Raw genomic sequence first — 24307 nt, 5'->3', positions numbered from 1 at the left:
TGGCATGGTGGCTCTGGGGGGCTCTGCTGTTATCAGCATGGCAGCTCCTCCCTAGGAGCCCTGCCGTGGTGGGGAGAGGAAGGGGGGAGAGCCTGAGAAGGGATGGGGGTAGATGAAAGCAAAGGCTGGGGGATGGGGTGCTCCCTTCCTGTAAGTTCCTTGCAGTTCCAACGTGTCACGTTATCATAGAAGTTTATGTTGGAGTAAATGTTCTTACTCTTTAAGATGCCACTAGACTCCTGTCTTCTTTTGCGAACTAATATGTCCTGTCTTCTTTTGCGAACTAATATGTAAAATGTGAACAGAATGAATGTTAATTGACCTGCTACTCCTTCAAGATGCTTTATCATCAGCTAGTCCTCTTCTGTAGTTGTACTCTGTTGGGACTGCAGAGTTTAAGCCAGATAAAATATCTCTTTGTATACAAGTGCAACCTTCAACTGAATTAATGAATTGCAGAGCAGCCTGTTAAGATTGTATAAATCTGAATTGCTGGAGAAATCTAAATACGTATTTAAAGTTGGTGAATATTTTTTATACACCCTCCATAGTAATACACAATAGGTCCTACTTTCTTAAAGTCTTTGGCATGGATGAAGAGGTGAAGTAATTTGCATTAATTTGCACATATCAACTGCTGTATGTCTTTTTCTTTGGTGCTATACTGTATGATGTCTGCCAGTAGCTGTTCCCAGAGTGTAGTATATCACTGTGCTGAACTGCCCATGTTTGGGTATGTAGGCTGTAAGTGACATCTTCCCTGGCACATGACTGTTAAGATCCTAATGCCATGAGCTGTCTGATAACTCAACAGGGGCAAGCGGTCCAGGCAGCTGTTCTGTCACTCCTACAGTTTAAGTTTTACCAGAGATGCTTAGTTCATGCTGATGTGTTGTATATACATGTAAGAATACTATGCAAAAATACTATAATGCCATGTAGATGTATGGGATTTCAATGAATAGTAAAGATATAGTACATGTGACTTTCACAAACCTTGTCCCTACACCAAGTTGTACCATTGCATTCACCATTATGTTGCATGCAAAATGGGTCAAAATCTAAGGAGCTCTTGAAGCCAGGGAATACCAATATTACTGAACTTATGATCATTTCTAGAAATTTGAGAATAGGGAGTTGATGGTATCACAAAATGTCTGTCATGGGGTGCTGGGGCCAGTTGCAAAATGTTGGGATATTAAAAGCCAAACATCCACATCTGATGGGGGCAGATATTTCTGAATGGGTGCTCCGTGCAAACACGGAAGTGATGCCTCCTGGGTTCTTCTGAAGTATCTCATGCTGCAGTAAGGTGGAGGAAAATCAGGACTGGTTATTTGCTTTGGGGAAGAAGAAAATGAGTGACTGACAACCCACCCAAGGCCCCATGGCATGACATTGGTGATCACTGCTTTAAGCATTTGTCCTCTTCCACAGAACTAAGTTGTGTCCTAACATTCTGCTCAGTTAAGCACAGAACCTTCCTCCAGCAGAGTAGGCCCTTTCTGCAGTGGACTGCCAGTGCATTTAGCTGACTGGAACAGTAGGATGCAACCCAAAATTGGGGCTATCTGTTTTAAAATGCTTTTGTAACTGCAGTTCCGTGTGCTGAGTCACAGGTTGATCACGAAGTGCTACAAATTTCAGGAGCAGCTTGTTGAGTGGTATAGGGGCCTACAGTCAGGGTGAGGGGCTTGAGAGGCCCTTCATGTGGAGCTCCCTAGATCATATGGTACATTGGGGTAAAATAACATGTATTTGTCTTTTTAATGAAGAACTATGTGATTTACTTTTAACTAATTTCCCACCCCACCAGGAATTCCATCTAAGATTAAGGGGATGGAGATGTGTGTGGGCGCCATGCTATCCACCTTGCTATCCCTCTTGTTTCTCCTTCTTCCCAGCACAGCCTTCTTCTTCTTTTTTTTTATAAAGATTTTATTGACTCTCCTAAAAAGGAGGGATGTTTCGCTTAAATAGAAAAATAGGGAGGGTATATAGTGGGAGAAAGAGAAAGCTGAGTGATATATTAACTGGTAAATTAAACTGTTAGTAGTGTCCAATCAATCTTCTTAGGCTTCTTCTGTGAGCAGTCAAATTTCTTTTTTCAATCCGGTTACAAGTATTATCTATGTTAGTATGTTAGTAATGTTCCTTTGAATTTCTGTTAAAAAGCTTCTTCAGAGCGCCTTCAGAACCGCTTCTTTGCGTGCTGGTTTCTTTTACACTCCCGATAGCATGGAGGAGCTTCCTCTGTTTTCTTCTCCCTCCGGCTTTTTTTCCCCATCCTCCTTCGGGTCGCTGTTAACACTTTCAGTTCATGTGCTATAAATCCTCTTTCTTTCCTGCCATTTCAGGAAAGCTCCAGCCTTTGAGAATGGTATTTAATTCAGGTTTCGCTTTTATACGCTCCCAATCTATCCGCTGGAACCTCCTCCGCAACTGTTGACTTTTAAAAGCGCTTATAAGGCACTTTCTCGCTGTCACAGTTCAACTTTTCTCTTTTCACAATTCCCCGTCAGATTCACAGCCATAAACAGTCCAAGCAGTAAACAGCCGGCTCTTGAAGCCATAAGCAAATGCCCAGACCGGAAGTTCCTCCCTTCTTCTCCGCTTGTCTTTACCCAGCTCCGGCATCTTGTTTTTTTGTTTACTTTTAATAAAGTTCTTAAATTTAGTTCTTTTTCTCTGCATTTTGACAACTCACAGTTAAGCCGATCTTTTCTTTTTCCTTTTTTTCTGGATGGTCGCTTTATCACTCGGTGCCGTCTGGTGGCTCCACTAAACCCCGTGGAACGGGGTCGCTCACGCAGCAAGGTCCGTTGGGGCAGGGCATGGCGGGAGCCTCGGTCTCCGACCTCTCGGCCGAAAGAGAGACTCCCCCCTAGTGTGCCCTAAAGCGCCCCGGATCCGAGCTCCTCCATTCCTGAGGGGTTCGTTCGGGTCTCCGCTCGCGCGGATTCCCTCCTCCACCGCGGGCGGGCGAGACGACCTCGGGAGCGACCCGAGGATGCGTCCGCCATTCGCGGGAGCCAGACCGGAAGCCTTCTTAAAGGGAGGACCTGCTATTTAAACCCACAACCCTTGAACTTAATATGAGAGCAGGGCAAAGTTTCCTATCTTACTGGTGTGTATTTTTCTCTTGAGCCTCATCTGTCCAGTAGCATTAGTCTTAAGTCCTTGGTCAATATTTGCATTCTTTTTGTGAATTAACCTTTTCCCGGACCAGACTTCCATAGTGGGAGCGGTGGCGCAGGCGGCTAAACGCCTGCTAACGATAACATCTGAACAGTCGCTATGGCTGTTCGAGAATCCACCGCGGCCAGGGTGAGCACCTGGTCCCGAGTCCCAGCTCCCGCCCACCCAGCGGCCCGAAAGCGATTAAAAATCATGCGAGTAGGCAAATGGGTACCCACCCTGAGAAGGGTGGGGGGCACCTGCCTCTGTAATGAAAGAGGTTTGCGGTGGCCGCAGCTGCGTTCTGTGAGGAAACATCAATGGTGGTGGCGGCGGAGGAGGAGCCGGGATACAACGGCAAGAAGAACATCGGTCGAGCGATCCCTGGCGGTGAAAGACTGCGGTGGAGACTGGCGCCGGCATCTGATGACGTGTACTGTGAGCGCGGCGGAGCCAGCCAGGACAGAGCCGAGGCTGAAACAGACGCGAAGACAGGCGCCGGGAAGACAGTCCCACCAAGGAGAGAAGAAGCAGCCGACCAGTGGGGAAAAAAAAACGCAGAAGAAGGAGAGCTGCCAAGAAGCCAGAAGAACGCAGCGGACCTATCGCAGGGTGCTGGTACGGAACCCCCACCCCTCTGTATGTGGCCTTAGATAGGGCTAACAAGTTCGTAAGAACGCCCCTGTAAACTGCTCTGAGATCCGTTAGGGGTTACGAGCGGTATATAAGTCTCATGTAAATAAATAAATAAATAAAATAGTGCAGAACTCCCCCAACAGAATCAGGCCAATTATACCCAAGGGGAACAGAAAGCAAACCATTAGTGCATAATCAGCCACAGTGAAATTGTTCTTCTTCCCTGTCCCCATCAGTGGCTCTGTGATCCTTTTGTTATTATTGTTGCTGCTGAGAGCAGTGCTGTTCCTTGTCTTGTAGGCACTTGAGAGCAGTTGGCTTTGAGGCTTCCCCCCCTGCCAATCAGTTAATCATATTGCAAATATAAATGAGGCATGTGTGGAGGAGGGTTTGGCTTGTAGCCATTATTGCAAATCTGCTAACCAACCATTATGATCCCTTATCCACCAATGATGAGCTATTATAATGAGCTATTATAATGTCTATGAGGTGTAACATATTGTGATTTTTAAAATGTGCTGGCAGAATTTTAGAAAACTGACCTGAATCAAGTCCTTACCGTCCTTGTGGGAGCACTTTGCCATGCTTGCCCTCGTAGTTATCATCTGCATTTAGGTTTTGTACTCCTACTCCAGGGCATGATGCAAATGCTCATGTGTTGTGATTGAGGGAACCTCCTGTTCATTCACACAGAGGTAGATAATGTACTTTCTTATGAAATGGCTGACCAAAGGGAGATGTGCAGTCATTCCCTCATTATGTGTAATTTGTGCACCTACTTTAGCAGAACTAATGATCTTCGACGTGGTCTCTGTGCTTCACACCCATGGGATCTAGTGTGCACGCGCTGGATTGATCGGTGTTGTAGCAAGCTCTTTTAACGGATTTTCGCGCCCAGTCCCTCGGGCATGTGCAGGAACCCCACTGCGCACACCCAGAGGGATGGGCACGGACATCCCGCCAGTTCCTTTCTTACCGCCGCCATGGAAGAGGACTCAGATACAGAGGCTTCTGAGACTCATACCTCTCCTATCTCCCAACCAGGATGTGTGGAGGACTTATCTGTATCTCCATCTGACAACCTTACCTCTTACACTGATCTGATCAAAAGAATGGCCCATTCTTTAGGTCTCTCTGTCGTCCAGCAACATCCGCAAGCAACAGATGCTGTTTACGATATAGTTCAGCTTGATACTTCATCCACCTTGGCATTGCCCATGTCCTCACTTCTTCTGCAGGCAGCAAAGTCACCATGGCTAAAACCTTCGTCTGCTCCTGTGTCCACAAGACGATTGGACCACATGTACAGAGTCCAAGAGTCAGATGCCGAATTTCTCTTCTCGCACCCTCAGCCAAACTCTGTGGTGATAACATGTTCCTCAAAATCCAAGAGAACGCATTCAGCACCTTCTGACAAGGAAGGTAAGAAGTTAGATGCTTTCGGCAGGCGCTTCTACTCCACAGGAGCGTTGGGAGTCAAGGCCATCAATTACCTGGCGTGTATGAACCGCTATCAATACACTCTCTGGGAAAGGTTCTTGGAACTACTTTAAACTTCCTCCCAGACGACAAATTTCAGGCAGCCAGAGTCATCCAAAAAGAAGGCATGGTGTTGGCGAAACAACAGCTCAGCACTACCAAACATGTCCTCAAGGCGTCTTCACGAACAATGGCTTCTGCCATAACTCTCTGAAGACATTCCTGGCTCCGCAACACTAACCTCCCGTTAGATACTAGGTCTCATGTTAGATACTAAGTCTTATGTTAGATACTAGGTTGAAGACCTCCCCTTCGACGGCCTGGGACTTTTCAATGCTACCACTGACTCTACTCTACAAGAGTTAGATAAAAGCATTAAGGCTTCTCGAGCTCTAGGAGTCTCGTCCTCTATGAAACAACAACAATACCATCCCCACACCTGGTCGAGGTCCTGGCAGAGGCGTACCCCAACTCATCAGTCTCCAGACACAAGATGGAGACCACGAACGTCTTCGGGAGGCTAACGACCCGCCTTTCAGAAACCAAAATTCAGTTCCGGACAACAAAACAGTCCAAACCCTCCAAGCAGGGTTCTTGACTTCCTTGTCACCGAGTCAGCTCCTACCCGTCTGTTTCCCTTTCTTCACGCTTGGCGTAGCATCACCTCGGCTGGAAGTACAGTTCTGGGTAAACCAGAACAGAGGGTACAAAATTCAGTTCCTCCAGAACCCCAATACCCCTGTCGTCATCTCCACGCCCCCTTCCCCACCTCTCCTCAAGGAGGTGTCCGTCCTTCTGCAGAAGGGAGCCATCGAACAGGTACCACCATGCCTCCAAGGGACGGGATTTTATTCTCGATACTTCACAGTCCCAAAGAGAGATGGAGGCGTTCGACCCATATTAGACCTAAGGGAACTGAACCGTTTTGTGACCTACCACCGCTTCCGCATGGTATCCCTACAATAGATCATGCCACTACTTCACAGACATGTTTGGATGGCCACTCTCGACCTCCAAGACGCATATTTCCATCTTACTATCCACCCCTTCCACTGTCAATACCTACGCTTTGCGATTGGTCAACACCACTATCAATATACAGCCCTTCCATTCAGCCTTTCCAGTGCCCCAAGAGTCTTCACAAAGACTATGATTGTAGTTGCAGCTTTCCTACGTCTCCGGGGCGTGTCCGTCTACCCATACATAGACGATTGGATTCTGGTGGCGCCTTCGAAAAACGCCCTGGTCTCAAGCGTCACAGTCTGGCACTACTGGACAAACTGGGCCTACGAGTCAATCACCAAAAGTCTCACTTGTGTCCTGCCCAGCGAATACAGTACATCGGCGCAATACTGGATTCTCAGACATGCATGGCTTACCTGCCCCAAGACAGGGCAGCAGATATCATTTCCCTAGCCACAGTTGTCTGTTCCCGACCATCTGTCACTGCCTTCCAAATCCAGAGGCTATTAGGCCTGATGGCTGCAACTACGTCAGTTCTCATCTTCGCCAGGCTCAAAATACGTCCATTACAACTCTGGTTCATCCACAACTACGACTAGTCGAAAAACGCACACACTGTTGTCCTATCCCCTCTTCCCAGCATACAGGACTCTTTACTTTGGTGGACAGTCCCTTCAAATATCCTTCAGGGAGCGCCATTCCACCCTCTGTCACCCAAAGTCACCATTACAACAAATGCTTCCCTGACGGAATGGGGTGCACACTCCATGGGCCTCTCTGTTGGGGACAAGTGGAATACGCAGATGAGGAAGCGACACATAAACTTCCTAGAACTGCTGGCTATACAACACGCTGTCACCAGTTTTCTCCCTTTTATCAAGGGAAAATGTGTCACGGTCCTCACGGACAACACCACAGCGCTTTCCTACGTCAACAGACAGGGAGGCACTGTTTCCCAATGACTCTGCACCCTCGCCATTCAGCTGTGGGAGTTTTGCATCGCCAACAACATATTCCTTGTCGCAACTCACATTCCAGGATGCATGAATGTGCAGGCAGACCATCTAAGTCGAGCGGGACTCAGCCTTCACGAGTGGGGGAGCAACCCAACATACCTCCTCCCACTCTTCCACAAGTGGGGAGCTCCCCAAGTCGATGTCTTCACAAACAGAAACAACAAAACGTGTCCTCTGTTCTGCAGTCAAGGAGGCAGGGACCCACAATCTCTGGAAAATGGTCTCCTTTACCCTTGGTCCACAGGACTGCTTTACCTGTTCCCCCCCTTACCTCTGCTTCTGAGAGTGGTCCGCAAAATACTCCAGGACGCCGCAGACTGCATTTTAATAACCCCATGGTGGCCGAGACAGCCTTGGTTTTCGACAGTCCTCAAGTTATCACAGGGGATATACCATCAATTCCCTCCGGCTCAGGACCTCCTCCTCCTCTCCGACTCCCCTCTCTTACATCACAACATACCACAATTGAAACTGACGGCATGGCAGATAACATCACCGGCTTCTCCTTCCGTGTAGTGAATGTCCTTTTGAATTCCAGGAAGCCTACTACACACAAGTCCTATGATTATAAATGGCGAAGGTTCTGTTCTTCCCTAGGTGATGATGCCCCTCGAGCCACCTCAGTGGGTCTCGAAAGAGTTTTCCGATTCCTCCTCTCCTTAGCTGACTCGGGACTTTCCCATTCATTGTTAAGAGTTTATTTGGCCGCTCTTTCGGCCTACCATGTTCCAGTTGACGGATGCACTTTGTTTTCTCATCCGATTTCCAAACGGTTTTTAAAAGGTTTGTTACACCTCTACCCTCCTGTAAAAACTCCAGTCACTGACTGGGACCTTCCTCTAGTTCTACGCCAGCTCACGAGGAATCCCTTTGAGCCGCTTGCAACATGCAACCTCAAACTCCTCGCATGGAAAACTGCCTTTTTAATTGCCATTACTTCGGCTAGGTGAGTGGGAGAAATATTGGCTTTACGGCACGATACACCTTACCTGTCGTTTTTGTCAGATGGAGTCCGCCTCATCCCAGACATCTCCTTCCTGCCGAAGGTGGTGTCAGAGTTCCACCTGCAGGCGGAGGTCTTCCTCCCTTGACTGGGCACTCGCATCACGGCCCAGCGCCTGTCAAAGTGGATTGTGGGTCTCATCTGTCTGTGTTACCAGATCGCCAAACAACCATTGCCTGGCCCTATCAGGGCTCATTCTACCAGGGCTGTCGCGACTTCCACTGCCTTCCTCCAGGGAGTGCCGCTAACGGACATTTGCAAAGCTGCTACTTGGGCCACGCCTAACACCTTCATAAGGCACTATGCCCTAGACGTCCGTAAGAACGCCAATACCAACATGGGACGTCGCATTCTGTCTTCGGCTACACAGTAAAAGACCTGCCAGCACCCTCCTCCAGGTAGGCTACTGCTTTCAAATCTCCCATGGGTGTGAAGCACAGAGACCACGTCGAAGATAAGCAGGTTGTTTACCAGAAACTGGTGATCTTCGAGTGGTCATCTGTGCATTCACACCACCCGCCCTCCTTCCCCGCTGCTGTCAGCTTCTACATTTTTGAATAAGGGTTTATTTGTGGCAGTTTGTAGAAACTGGCAGGATGTCTGCGCCCACCCCTCTGGGCATGCGCAGTGGGGTTCCTGCGCATACCTGAAGGACTGGGCGCGAAAATCCGTTAAAAGAGCTTGCTACAGCACCGATCGATCCAGCGCGTGCGCACTAGATCCCATGGGTGTGAATACACAGATGACCACTTGAAGATCACCAGTTACTGGTAAGCAACCTGCTTTTCTATTCTTGAAGCTGTTGTTCTGAACTAGAAGGGACAAACATTCAGGTATACAAAAAAATGGAAGGAGGGGTTGCCTTCAAACACTTTTTTTTTTGCCATCAAGTTGCAGCTGAATTACAGTGACCCTGTAGGGTTTTCAGGGCAAGAGATGTTCAGAGGTGGTTTGCCATTGCCTGCCTGTACATGTATGCACTCTCAGTAATCTTATTTGTTTGCACACACACCCAGCACTGGAAAATAGCTCAGTTTATTCTGAATCCAATTCTAAATTTGGATCCATTATGCTTCCAAATAAACCATCAGGACAGCAGGAGTGACTAAACGCCTTCTCTATTGTCTGCACCTGATTGCTAGTTTGCCCCCCCCCCACTTCCTTAGATCATTGAGGAGGGCTTCTACAGGTGCCTGGGCCACAAATTGCCCACCTGTCAGCCACCAGGGCAAGGGCATTTTCTCTGGTTTCTCTGGTACCAGCTCCCCGGGGAAGTTCGTGCCCTGTGGGACCTTCTAGTATTCCATAGGGCTTGCAAGGTTTTTTTGTTTTTGTTTTTGTTTTGGCGTGACCTTTGGTTAGCATTGAGAACCAGGGAGCTGTTCAGTTGTTTTAATCCTTCAGATTGGCTTGTTAAATTGGTGTTTTAATTGGTTTTATTGTTTTGTACTTATATTTATTTGCATTGTATCTGTATTTATTATATTTTAAATGTAAGCTGCCCCAGCTCCCATGTGGGGAGAGGGTGTGGGGTATTAAAATAAGTTGCTTACTTATCTTCCTATTTGCCTGGTTTGGAAATGTCAGAGAAGGCCTTATGAGAGGCATGTTCAGTATGCTAAACACAAGGGGCCCTGTAACATGTTCTTCTTGTCCATCCTGAGGGCACAGGCAATCTGGGGCACTGCTGTGGCAAAATTCCAGGGGACTGGCAGGGAGAAAGGGATGGGTTTTTCTCTGGCTTGGATTCTTGTTTGAGATGGAGCAGAACTCAAGGGGCTTTTTTAGTGTGTATGTGAGAACGAAAGAAAACAAACTCCCCCTGAGTGAAGACATTGTGATGGTAAAAGTGTGTGTGTGTCGGGGGGGGGGGTTTGTAGATGGAATTTGGAAGTACAGTTCTGGGTAAACCAGAGAAGAAGACAAACTGCAGTACTGGTTGGCAATGCACTGTGAGGATACAGGCCTAAGATGAAGATAGGTCTAGAGAGGGGACAAGCTGACAGTCTTGTATTGTGGCTTTCATGCTGGCTGAGTTTTATTATCTGAGATGTGTCTTTTAATGTGTCACTGTGATTGCTGCCAAAGTCTTGTGTCCTTATCAGAGACTTGATCTCTCCTGGATTTGCCAACTAAGCATTATGAAAGGTCTTGTTGAACCAGTTTCTTCTGCTTTGAACTGGTTTGCACTGCTTCTAACCAGCCTGAAATACACTATATTCAGTGAGGTATCCAGAGTCTTAGAAGAATGTCCCCATATGTCTCTAAGTTCCTTCTTTGTGAACGTTTTGTGTGGGCTTGCCAGTACAAAACTGAAAAACCCTTTCTTCCTCATGAAGCTCTTTGTATTTGAGGTCCCTTTGGTTTTGCCCCCAACCCACATTGCATCCTCATCTTTCTTATTTACTCCCACAAGTTCTAGTGTTATAGTCAGGGTCTCTCTCTGACTGAAAGAATTTTTACACATTGATTGTATTATACCCTTCTCAGAAGAATATCAAAAGCAGATTCTTGCCCTCACAATAATTTGAAGAGCAATGAGGGACCTTTCTTTTGGTTCCTGATGCAATGGCTATGCTCTCCATGAAATTGCAGATTTTGCTTTGGTTTGCTCACTGTTTGACTTGTGAAAACAAAGGAGATGGTGTCACTGTAGTCTATTGGGATTCTATTCCCCTGGCTCAGTGCTCTGTCCAGGACTGTGCTGGGTTTGAGAGCGTATATCTAGTTGTGGTAATGTGAGACAGGACTGGGATTGTGTTGGTGCACTGCCCACCCTGCTACACAGCTGTCTCCTTGGCTGGGCTTATGGAGGTGTTCTTGAACATGGTGTTGAGGACTCCTAGGCTGGTTGTCTTGGGGGACTTCAGCATCCTTGCTGAGGCTACCTTGTTGGAAGCAGATCAAGATTTCATGGCCTTCATGACAACCGTGGGCCTGTTTTAGATAATAACAGGCACCACACTCTGGATCTGGTGTTTTGTTCTGGGCAGGAACAAGGTGATCTGAAGGTGGGGGGATTAAATATGGTCCCCTTGTCATGGGCAGATCACTGTTTGCTGGGGTTAAGACCTACAGGGCTACCAAGATTCCGCAGAGGGGGGGTCAGGTAAGATGAACTGCCACCATAGTCTGATGGATCTTGTGGCAGAACGTGCTTCTTCTGGCCAGCAGGCCCCGTTTCTGCCTTGCCCTCTTGGGGGTTCCTTAACTCCCTGGAGGGGCTTTTCCTCTTTCTCTCCAGTAGCTACCACCATCACCTGATCAATATAGGGATTTCCCACTGAAGGGATTGGGACATTCAGCTCCCCTTCCAACCTCAGTGTCTCCCGCTAGCCCAGCACCTGGCTACCATGGAGAGAGTTTACTGCTTTGTGTGCCCCGGGGGGGGGGGTAGCCAGTTACCAAATACTTGCCTCCCCCCCTCCTGGGTCTCCCTTTTAAAATAGTGTGTCTGAAACAGTGGGGGTCTATGTGGTACAGAGAACCACTTCCAGAATCAAAAGTTTAAAGTAGTTATTAAAAAGAAAATGTTTATGAGCATACTTCTAGCACAACGCCAAATTGAAGCAAGGAAAAAAATGAATTGGTAAAACACAAATCCCCTGTCCTTCTCTTTAAAACATGCCCAGCTAGATGTTAAAATTAGGATAGGCTTTTTATCTTAGATGTCCTAGTTCTCTAAAGATCTTCCATTATCTTAACGATCACTCCCAGCTCTTCCAGGCTGACCACATGTTCAATGATCACCTGCTTGCAGACCAGAGCACAGCATCCTCCTCAGCCAAGCATCCCAAGGAAAAGAGAGACCACCTCCCCCTTGCAAGGTGGTTTTAACAAATCTGTGTCTCCTTCCCCTTGACCCCAGTCAGCCTAAGTCAAGGCTTCTTTTTCTGTTGTCTCCATGAAGCCCATCTTGTCCCTTCCTGTAACTCATCTAGCAAAAAGTCTTTCAAGCCTCTGTGTTCCCTTCTTGCAGAAGGGGTGGTGGTGGTGAACTGGCTCATCCCATTGTCTCTAGCAAGACCCATTAACATTTCTTAAGAAATGCATCTGGAAGGTCATGGGCTACTTTCCCTCCCCCTTCCTGCTTGTTTTTAGCTCAAAGGAAAAAAACCTGGTTAAACACACAGTGAAGCCCTGCTTGTTGCCAACTCAATCTGGAGCCAGTACAGTTGACAGAGCATAGGTTGTATATGTGCTTTCTGGGGGGGGGGGTCCCAATAAGGACCCATGCCTCTGCATTCTGGACCGCATTCCAGTTGAAGCTTTCAGTTGAAGCTTTTGCCCCTTGGCTTTTGGCCCATGTGGTTCCCCAAGGTTTCATCTTGTCCCTAATGCTTTTCAACATCTATGTAAAGTCTCTGGAAGAGGTCATTTAGGGATCTGGGCTGAGCTGCCACCAATATGCAGATGACACGCTACCAGCATATCCTGGGGGTGGGGGCTGTGGAAACTGTGAACAAGTGCCTGGAGGCAGTTTTAAAATGGGTGAAGGCTAACCATCTGAAACTTAATCCTGACAAAATAGAGGTTCTACTGGTGGAGAGAAAGTTCTGACCTTGGAAATAGGTTATATCTTGTTCTGGATGGGGTTTCACACCCCTTAAAGGAGCAGGTTCATAGCTTGGTGGTGTTTCTGGACCAAGGCCTCTTGTTGGATAAACAGGTGGCAGTAGTGGCTAGGGGTTCCTTTCAGCAGCTTCGGCTAGTAAGCCAGCTGTGGCCTTTCCTGGACAGAAAAGATCTTGCCACTGTGGCGTACACCCTGGTAATGTCTAAATTAGATTACTGCAGTTCACTCTACTTGGGGCTGCCCTTGAAGACTGTCTGGAAGCTATAGTTGGTACTCAACCAGTGTTGAGTAGAGTAGGTCATAGGGACCATATGAACATACTGAGTCACTAAAGTCATCCTCAGAGGCCTTTATTTGGTTGCCCCTGCCATCTGAGGCTAGATAGCTGGCAATTCAAGAAAGGGCCTTCTCCATTGTGGCACCAAAACTCTGGAACTTCCTCCCCATGGAGATTTGTCTGTCTCCCTTTATCAGTGTCTTCTGCCAGTAAGTGAAGATGGCTTTGTTTTGCCTGTCACACCTCCAATAATGGTTTGTGGCCCTCCTTCTAGAGTTGTTTATGTGTTTTTAATTGAATTGTATATTTTGATGTGTTTGTGTGTTTTTATTGTATGTAATATTTTAACTGTATTTTAATTGTTTAAAATTTTAATGTTTTTATGGGCACCATCTTATAGACCCTGATAGGGTGGAAAGGTGGTATTAAGTTCTGTGTTGACACCATTTGCAGGGTGTCAGATTAAAGCACAGAGCATGCAGGCTTTCTGCAAAAAAGTACATCTGCTGATTTTGCTAAAAAGATTACAAGAATGTGACACAGTGCAAAACATAGTGTTAAGCTGACATGTGCTTATGAAAGCCCTTTCTAGCCTCTGGTTGAAGAACAGTAAATGGAAAGGCAGAGCTCTGATTCCATTTTATTGAGTGAACATTCTGTAAATTAGTGGTCCTTTATGTGGTATTTCCCAAAGTATTTTCTCGTGGATGATTGCCTCTTGAGTCTTGGGGATAAAATCCAAAGGGTCTTGACTAGACCAGGGGGAAAAAGGGAGCTTCAAGTCACCCCCTACCAGCTGATTGACTAGCAAAGTGCTAAGCTCATCCTGGGCAGGCACAATGCATCCATATACTCTTTGTCTGGCCACAGACACAAACTTTCATAAGACTCTGGGCTTAAAAACTTTTCCCTGGGGTGGTGCAGGCAGCAGATCTTCCCTTTTCCTTGGAAGCAGAAATGAAGCAGTGTCTCTTCATCTTAGGAAAGAGCCATTCCTAACTTTCCTCCACCTCTTCAGAACAGGACGTACTTCAGAAGAGCCAAGTAGGCATTTAACTTTGCATCTTCAGGAGGTGCCAATTTAGAAGCAGCTGCCTCCATAATAGGGGGGAGTGTTTGGCTTGGAACTTCTGAATGTTTTGTGATTTGCCAACATCCTGCAAATCTGATTAAGAGAGCGTTGACTCTCGAAAGTTTATATCCTGAAAATCTTGTTGGTCTCTAAGGTGCTACTATTCTAGCAGTTCTACTACAGACCAACATGGCTACCATCTGAAATTATCTCCCCTTGTGGCAGCCATTTTGTGATGGTGCCCACTACATTTAATGAAAATTCATAAACTGCCTGAAGGCAAGCAAATGGTTGCAAAGCTTTGCTATAAGTCATTTGCCAAGTAGCTATGATGGGTTCACAGTAAACTGGTTAGCTGTTCGAATTTCTAATATGTCCCGGATATAAACTTTGGCTCCAGGTTTTCCCAGACATCCTCCCTAATACAGCTAAGAAGATCTGCATATGGAAGTAGGCTTTTATGTGAATGTAAATCAGATGTGCATCCAATTGCCTACTGGAATGTGAACGAACCACATTGATTTTTACTGAGGTGTGCATTCTGATGTAAGTTTTAATGTGTATCCCCTTTCACTGTGTGGCAAAATGAATCATGCATGAAAACCTCTTTTTAAATGCATCTAGAACAACGGACAACCAGATTTTAAAAGCTGTGGGCACAATCCACATTCCACTTCTCTGGTTGCTGAGAATAGGAAGTTTAAATTGCAGATATTTTTAGGGTGGGAGGGGGCAGGATTCTGGAAAGGAAAGGGGTTGCCAGCAAGAGAAATAGAAATGTTGTCCTTCTTCTTGCCTGAGGCCATTTGCAGTGATCAGTAGCTGAGGGAAGCTCTGTGAGTGAGAGAGGGAAGCTCTGTGAGTGAGAGTGCTGGGAAGATTAATGATGGGGTGTAGAAGAAGCAGCAAATCGAATTTTCTTACACTTGGAAACCCAGCCAACCCTTTGCATCTGACTTTCTGCCCTCCGTAGGCATGCTCTCAATGTCTTCCCATTTCTACCCAGGAAGGGGAGATCTTGATCATGCCTCTAATTTGTAATACCACACATGTTTTTTAAAAAACTGCCAGGTTATGGAAGTTCCATTAAAAAAAGAGAATTTCACATTGTATAATTAGTGGCATTTTCCTTAAGACATATCAAAATATAATTTAAACTAGTACAAATGACTAGATTTACTATATCAGTATGAAGATACTGGTAATATTCAAAGATCATGAACAACCTTCATGACAAGAACAAGCCTGGAGTATTCTTGGACACACCTGTGCTTCCTCTTCCCCTTATTCATGGAGCCAAGACTGGAGAATTTCTTGCTTGAAAGAAATCAGAGTTTGATACATCTGTCCAAATGCTGCCCTTTAACCTTCTTTGTACAGGGTTCTCCACCCTTTCTCACCCCTTAAAACCTTCAAACAAGGAGGCCAGCTATGAAGGTAAAATGCCAGTAGAATAGCGGGTGCTATCCGGTATTTTGCAAAGATAGCCATGTGTATGATTGTCTGCCCACTGGGCAGAAATTGTGGGTGTGTGCTCAGTGCATGGAGATCTTGGCTTTCAGGGAATGGGTTAGTTACCTTGAGGTTAGAGTTGCTGACCTAGAGAAGATGAAAGATGCAGAGAAGTATGTGGACAGTATTAGGAACCTACTCCTATGCTGATAGCTCTTCTGCTGTTGTTGAGACTGAGAGTTTTGAGGTAAGAGGTCATCAGGCTGTGGTGAGAGGAATCCCTTAGAAGGGACTCTTTTTTTGGATTATGAGCTAATGTAGTTAGGGTAACCCTCTGAGGTTAGAGGACAAACTTTTGGTGGTGGGAGATTCAGTCATTAGGATTATAGAGAATGGAGTCTGTGCTGGCTGTTTTGACTGCATGGTGACTTGTCTGCCTGGTAGATTCAGGTGGGTAGCCATGTTGATCTGAAGCAACAGAACAAAGTTTGAGTCCAGTGACACCTTTTAAGACCAACAAAGTTTAATTCTGGGTATGAGCTTTCGACTGCTTGCACACTTCAGATACACTGAAAAAAGACTTCCTCAACCCATATATTTGAGGGGGGGAGGTTAGTTGCAAGGAAATGCTAATTAAAGTCAAGATGCTTAAGTCACTGAGTGATAAGTATAACTAAGATTGGTTTAAAGTAGTTGGTAAGACCTGTGAATAGCAGCAATTTAGTGTACAGATAATACAAGAGTTAACAAACATGTGAAAACTGAGTTTGAGTCCAGTGGCACCTATAAGACCAACAACGTTTAATTCTGGGTATAAGCAAGAACTGAGTGACATAGCATAAGTGAGATAAGAACCCGACATCTCTGTTAAACCCTGGGGGTTCCATTGTCCTGAATGTTGTAATAACTTGTAATTCAACAATCTCTCGTTCCAATCTGTTTCTGAAATTCCTTTGCAATAAAACAGCTACTTTGAGGTCCCCCACTGAGTGCCCTGCTAGGTTGAAATGTTCTCCTACAGGTTTCTCAATTTAGTGATTATTGATATCAAATTTGTTTTATTTATTTATTTATTTATTTGATTAATACCCCACCTTCCCCGCCATTTATTCTATGCCATTTATCCTTTGGCACAGAGTTTGACCTGTTTGCCCTATGTAGAGAACTGAAGGTCAAGCTGAATCATTACAAGAGAAACATACAAGAGTATGGTAGTAGGAGAGGGCTATTTGAGAAAGCATAAGGGTCAAGGGAGGTGGGGATCCATAAAGAGGGAAATGAGCTATTCATATCTGTATGGCAGTGCTAGAAGCCTCTGGGCTAAGATAAGGGAGCTGGAGGTATAGTGAGTATTTCATAATGTATAGTGGGCATTTCAGAAACTTGGGGGAATGGGAAAAATTAGTGGGACAAAGATATAACTGATCTCTGGATATAAACTCTATATAGAGATAAGACAGGGAGGGAAGTGTTGGGGTGTTACTCTGTAGTAGTAATAATAATAATAATAATAACCACCAATGTCACCCAAATTCCAATTCATACAGCATTTAAAGCAATAATAGCTCTCGAATAAAAACTGTTTTTTAATCTGTTTGTCCTTGTTTTGATTGTCCTATATCTTCTACCCGAAGGCAGCAGTTCAAACAGGGAGTGTTCAGGGTGTGACAAATCCTGCAAAATGTTCTTTGCTTTTTTCAAGCATCGAGAACTATACAATTCCTCCATGAGTGGGAGAGGACAGCCAATAATCTTCTGGGCTGTGTTGATAACTCTCTGGAGTGCTTTCCTCTCCACAGCCGTACAGCTGGCAAACCAGGCACAGACGCAGTATGTTAAAATGCTCTCTATTGAGCAGCGATAAAAAGACATCAGTATTTTCTCACTCAAGTTATTTTTCTTTAAAAGTCTGAGAAAAAAGAGCCTCTGCTGGGCCTTCTTCACCAGAGCAGTGGTGTTAGCGCTCCAGGTCAAGTTTTGCTCAATAATCACTCCCAAAAACTTAAAAGTAGCCACCCTCTCCACACGTTCTCCACCAATAAACAGTGGCTGTATGTCCGTTTTGTTCCTCCTATAGTCCACTACCAATTCCTTGGTTTTGGTGGTGTTGAGGATCAAATTATTTTCCCTGCACCAAACACAAAGCCGTTCCACCTCGTCCCGATAAGCAGACTCATCATTCCCAGAGATGAGCCCTACCACAGTGGTGTCATCAGCAAACTTGATGATGGTGTTACTGGGGTGGGTGGGGGTACAATCCTGTGTGTAGAGGGTATAGAGCAAGGGGCTCAACACACAGCCTTGTGGAGAACCGGTATTAAGGGTAAGGGCTGTGGACATATAGGACCTTACTCTAACCCTCTGGGGGCGGGCTGTCAAAAAGTTCAAAATCCAGAAACATATGGAGCTAGAGAGTCCAAGGCCCTCCAATTTGGACACTAATCTATATGGGAGAATGGTATTAAAGGCAGAACTAAAATCCACAAACAACAGCCTCACATAACTCCCCGGCTGCTCCAGATGTGACAGAGCAGTGTGCAGAGTAGTGGTGATGGCATCCTCTGTGGATCTGTTTGCCTTATATGCAAACTGGTGACTATCCAGTGTAGATGGAAGACATGAGACGATGTGACTGCATACCAATTTCTCATCAAAGAGGACATAGAATTTAAAAAGCGAGAATTTAAAAACTCCCCCCACATCTGCTATGTATTGCCACTGGTCCGTAAGTGGTTACTTAAAAATGGAATGTGTGCTGTTGATCCCCCCTGCCATCAAAACCATGAGACAGAGCTCAAAATGGAAAGGTAAATAAGGGAGGTGACTGAATTGGCAAATATTGTAAATCTGGGCGACTTCAGCTACTCTCACATTGTCTGGGCAAATGTGTCCTTGAGTCATGATGTAGGAACAAAGTTTCTAGATATCATAAATTACTGCATGTTGGAACAGTTGGTCACAGAGCCAACTAGAGTGCTGGATTTGGTTTTGAGTGGGACTCAAGAAGACCTGGTACAACATGTAGTTGGGAATAGTGACAACAGTGCTATTAAGTTCAGCATTTATGTCCATGGAAAGTTGCCCCAAAGAACAAAACAATTACCTTTTGTTTTAAAGTAGAGAACTTTATAAAAATGAGGGGACCAGTTAGAATGAAGTTCAAAGGCAGAATTAATAGTCAAATCTAGCCAGGATGATTGGAAACTATTTAAAAACACACTAATTGAGGCCCAAGTATAATACACACTTCAAGTTAGGAAAGATACTGTGAAGTTCTAAAAGGATGCCTGTATAGCCCAAGTCAAAGAAGCCATAAAAGGCAAAAAGGCTTCATTCAAAAAGTAGAAAGTTTTCCAGAAGAGATGAACAGAAAGGAACATGGGTTCTGTCTAGAGATGTAAAATTTCCGGAAATGTTGAAGCTCGGGAAAAAACCCGGGTTTTCCCCAGTTTTTTCCGGAAAAAAACAGAATTTTTTGGGAAAATGGAAAAAATGCTACATTAGCATTTCTTTTGTCTTTTCTAGATTGAAAGTCATTCAGTTACTTTAGGAACATAAAATATGACTATGGACATTTTTACTTGGCATGAAATTACCACAACTAGCATATTAAAAATATAGTTTATCCAAACAATTATTACAAACAGGATACCCACCCACATGCAAAAACAAAACTGAAACCTTTTTATTTTCTTCTGACAATAGCACCTCCCAAAAGAAGAAATGCATCTTGTTCTTGCATTGGAGAGTTCAGTTTCTAACCTAGGACTAGCTTGTCCTCAGTGCACAGAAATTAGATCAATCTGATACCGTATATATATATATATATATAAGAAATGATTCGGAAAATATTTGAACACCTTGTCTTAAAATATTTTATTCATCATGTTAACATAAAACGTTCCATAATCAATTTCTTTTCTTTTCTTTTTTCAATTTTTCCAATTTTTCAGAAAAAACAAAAAAAGGCTTCAGGGAAAGAAACCGGTTTTTTCCTGAATTTTTCTGTTTTTTTTCCGGGCCTTCCCATCTCTAGTTCTGGCAAACCAAATGTAAGTTGACAATAAGGCAAGTGAAAAGAGAATTTGAGGAGAGGATTCTAAAAACATCCAGACAAACAATAGGCATCCCCCCCCCAAAAAAAAAACCCCAACAAATTGAGAGCAGAAAACTGGGCAGGAAGGCTGTTGGGCCTTCAGAGGGCCAAGGAATCAATGCATTACTTAGTGAAGATGGAGATATAGCAGAGAAACATTGAATTCTTTGTATCTGTTTTCCCTGTGGACAATATGGGGCATGTATCCATGCTGGAGCCACTTTTTTTTTTGAGATGTCTGAAGAACTGAGTGAAAGTAATATAACGAGAGATGAGATTCTAGGACTACTAGGCAAATTAATGTCTCCAGGTGGCATACACTGAATGGTTGTTAAAGAACTCAGATGTGAAATTATTGAACTACTAATCAGTATATGCAACTTGTCACAACATGTTTACTCTTTCTGACCAATCTGCTTCCTTTTCTCCCTGCCTGTCTCTCTCTTTCTGTTTTCTCTCAGGTATCTAAGTAGAACCTCTTAGCACAAACGAGAAGAGGACTGGGCAGAGAGGGGAACACATTACACTAACTAATCTGCTGTCTTCCACAGCCATTCCTGGATTTTGAGCATTTGGATCCCTAGTGTTTCAAGACACAAATACTCAGTTCTCTGTGGATGAAAAATATGTTGCAGCCTTTGTTGCATTCCCTTGTCCTAGCTGGTACATTAGAAGAAAGTGTAATATAATAGTTTGGGCAAGTATTGCACACTCGTCCTTTAATCACAAAATTGTCATCCTCTCTTTTGGGAAAAAGACCTTAGCAGAAGTTTGCAGAATAGTAGGTTGTAGACATCTAGCACATCCTAAAGTTAAATTGTTAGATCATGTAAGGACTGCATCTCCTGAATTCGTTATCCAATAATATCAGAATAAGTACAAGTGGCAAAAGTGATTATAGGAAGTGACTGGTGCTACTTTTAAAATCCCTCAGGAAATTGATTAACAAGGTTTAGAGAATTTCAAGATTCAGTTACTATTTAAACTGAGAGATGGTAGACAACAATTCTCCCAACATTTGTAAAATGTCAGAATCCTTTAGTTAACAGTTGTGGAATAGTGGGAAAGATATATCTCTCCTTATATATAATTCTGTTTTGGGGTGACTCTTCCCTGAACGTTCCACACGCTCCCAAATCAATTGAGTCCCTGATCTGTCACAGGAGGTGTGCCAATCTCCAGGCTGCATTGCCTCGCTGCGTTGCCTCAGTCCTGCCCACAGAGCTGGTGGCCAGCGTCTCAGGGTCAGTCTTATTTAATGGTATGCCAAAGCCAATCAGAGAGCTAGAAGGTAACAGCTTCCTCCTTGATTAAGTAAATTGTGGAAAGAAAGGCAATTTGTAATGCTATACAATATTTCTAGCCTGTGTTGAGCTGTTATATAGGGTAAAAAGAACTAGAGTAAATTCATGGGTTTGTATACGTTTGTATACCTACATGAAGCACGGATACTTAAAAACATAGTAGAACAAAGGTATTTCCACGCTGGAATCTTTTTTATTGACACTATTTCCTCATTTATTTCTCCATATTATATTCTTTCCAAACATCCCCAGTTCAGACTTTGCTGGCTGCCCCTTTTTCTTGTTCTGTTTTGAATTTGCTTTTGCTATCATGATGAGGTATGTGAAATAACAGTTTGGCTTACAGACTTTAATAAGAAAGCCATACGCGGTATGCTTAACAGAAAAAACACAATTGGCAAAGTAATCAGCACTCTGGCAACACTCTGGATTGAGGCATTAGGTAAAAGAAGGAGTGAAAAGGCCAATGTAGGTGAAACTTTGGAATTTGGACACGGCTTCAAATTCCTGCTCAGTCCGTGAATCTTGTTGGGTGGCTTTGTCAACTGTCTGTGAGCCTAACTTATTTCACAGGGTTGTTGTAAGAGAACAGTGAGGTAACAGCATGTATCTTCCATGCAACATGGTGGAAGGCAATCTTCCAATACAGGTCTCAAATGTAATATTCCTTGTTTCTGACATCTTGGCTAAAATTCTAGGCAACCTGTACATAAATGTCTTAATCATCACCTGTTTCTCTGCTGTTGAGGTAACCAGGGCTCTAGTCGGGGGGGAGCTCTCAGGTACGGAGCTCCGGAAGAGAACCTCTAGGGGGCGGGGCGGTCACGTGGTGAAGCCCCGCCCCCTTCTTTACCCCGCCCTCTGCTTCGATCCTCATTCCGTTTGGGAATGAGGATGAAGCAGGAGGGTAAGTAGCCGGGCCTTCTGACACACTTCCGGTGATGTCAGGGGGTGTGGCCTTCTGTCACTTCCGGTGATGTCAGGGGGCGTGGCATATGCAAATAAGTTATGCTAATGAGTTATGCTAATGAGCTCCGGCAGCTCTTTTTCTACAACAAGACCCCTGGAGGTAACTAACAAAAGGGAGCTCATTTATAGCTGGCTGCTTCAAGAAAGTTTCTGTTTGGAAACCAGAATATATTCCAGGTCTGCTGTTCTCCTCTGGCAACTAATCTGAGTGTGTGCTGCAGAAGGATGATTGGGAGGGGGGGTAGGATGCTTTGCAATGCTTTCTTCATATGATGAATTAAGACAAACACATGAAAAGCACTGAGCTTCTCACAGGAGCAAGGAAAAATGAAATTTGCTCACGTCCTTGGGAGTTGCTAGTACATGTATCCCTCCAGTTTATCCTCTCATCCTCCAATATGGTCATGTGAGCTTTGAGAGAAGGAAATCGGGACCTCAGAGACAAGAGAGGATTCTTGGAGAACAGGCCTTCTAGTCACTCTGTTAAGAATATCCAGGAACAGTTTGGTGATAGAAATTCAGCTGTTATGAGGGAGAATATACTTTGCTGGTAGTTCTAAAACTAACTTCTACCCTCCTGTGTCTTTTACAGTCTCTGTCTGCTGCTGTCTCTTCATACTGTTTCTCTTCTTGTCTGAGCTTACTGGATTCATAGCGACTGAAATGTAAGTAAAAAACAGTGCTGTCAACAGTTTTCCTTAAAAAAAAAGTGACTGTTTAATCAAATTATTCTTTCACAGCTCTGATATTTTTAATCCAGAACCTCAGTTCATGATCCAAAAGGGAGTGGATTTCTTTTGATGACAAGTTTCTAGGTATTCATCTGTGTCTAATATATATCTGTGGAGAGTGTTACTTGTGATTGTTCATAGGAAGAGCAAAAGGAATGGGGAGCATTTTGCTCACTCCTATGGAAAGAGGGGGCAGACATAGAACTGAACTTCAACACAGATCCAACCATTTTTTTGCTATTTGTATTTTACTCGAGTATGGAGAACAACTGATGTTTTCCATTCCTGTTTTGAGCCACTCTACTTGTATTACCCAAGCAAAATGGATTTCATAACTCTGCACAGTGTAGCAAGAGTCTTTGTTCTCTCCCTGTCAATGAGATACGGGTAATAAAATCTGTAACATATGCCAGCCAGGAATTGAGAAGTCAGCCTGGTTGGATGGGTATACAGTCCTTTAAGAGAGAAGGTAGATAGGCTAGGGATGCTATTAGGCCTGTACTGGCAAATGGAGTACTTCGTACTTTTGCCCAACTTTATAACTTTTTTGGCCTCTCTTTGAATGGCAGACCTAGCCCTATTACATATAACGCATTTTCTGTCCACTTTCAATGCTCTCTGCAACTGGCTTTTACTGTGTGAAATGGCAAAATCCACTTGCAAGCAATTGTTAAAGTGCAGTTGAAGTGCACTAATCAGCATGTGTGAAAGTACCCAGGACATGGTTGTCCATGTTTTTGCCACAATCAGCTAACTGTAATGAGCTCTACTTAGGCATACTTGTGAAGACTGTTCGAAAGCTTCAGTTAGTACAAAACACTGTGGCAGGATTGCTGGTGGACACTAGTGACTGGGAAATACCTCTCCAGTTTAAAAAGAATGCTTGTCCATTCAATTGCAGACAGAATTCAAAGTGCCATCCTTTTAAACCCTTAATGGTCAGTGACGAGGGCATTCAAAAGACCACTTGCTCCCATATGAACCTGTCTGTCAATTGAGACAACCCTTTTTTGTGTGCCTTCACTTTCAGAGGCAAAGTGACTAGCTACCAGAGGTAGAGGGTCCACAAATATGGAACTCGTTCCCCACTCATATTCCTCTGGTGGCTAAATTTTTTTGAGTTTCAGTTATCAGGTTAAAACTTTCTTATTCACCATTTCTTTTGATTGATATAGCACAGCATCAGTGTACCTGAGTTAACTTGACAATACATTTAAACCTACTAACACCAAACTCAAGATTTTCACTGAAGTCAGCAGCAGGCCATATCAGACTGCATTTATTTAGTTAAAATGTTTACATTGTGCCCAGGGGTCGTTTCATAGAAAAAGAGCTAGGGGAACTCATTAGCATATGCCACACCCCCTGACATCAGGGGCCCGGCGGTGGTCCTGCAAGGTCGGCGAGAGTGCGAGGAAGCCTCTCCAAGGCCCTCCCTGGCCCCAGGCAGGCAGAGATGGGGAGAGGCGGGGAGGAAGCAACTTACCCTCCCTCTTCTCCTGCCTCCTCCTGGCTGAATGAGGGCTGGAAGCGGGGCGGCTGGAATCAGGGGGCAG

At 44.6% G+C, this 24307-nt stretch overlaps 1 protein-coding gene across 1 annotated transcript in view; it reads left to right on the top strand.

Moving 5' to 3' along the window:
* The window catches only part of LOC107124747 (endoplasmic reticulum-Golgi intermediate compartment protein 1), a gene marked incomplete at its 3' end in the record, with an annotated part of 148800 nt that overhangs the window by 84117 nt on the left and 40376 nt on the right, over positions 1-24307 (top strand). Inside the window, exon 3 of the mRNA XM_015428254.1 lies at positions 22613-22685. Within this exon, the coding sequence (XP_015283740.1) occupies positions 22613-22685 (73 nt within the window). The remainder of the gene's footprint in view (positions 1-22612; positions 22686-24307) is intronic.

Source organism: Gekko japonicus, unplaced genomic scaffold, assembly GCF_001447785.1.
Source record: "Gekko japonicus isolate JY-2015 unplaced genomic scaffold, Gekko_japonicus_V1.1 scaffold2032, whole genome shotgun sequence".
NCBI lineage: Eukaryota > Metazoa > Chordata > Lepidosauria > Squamata > Gekkonidae > Gekko > Gekko japonicus.
This window is presented reverse-complemented; position numbering and strand designations above follow the sequence as displayed.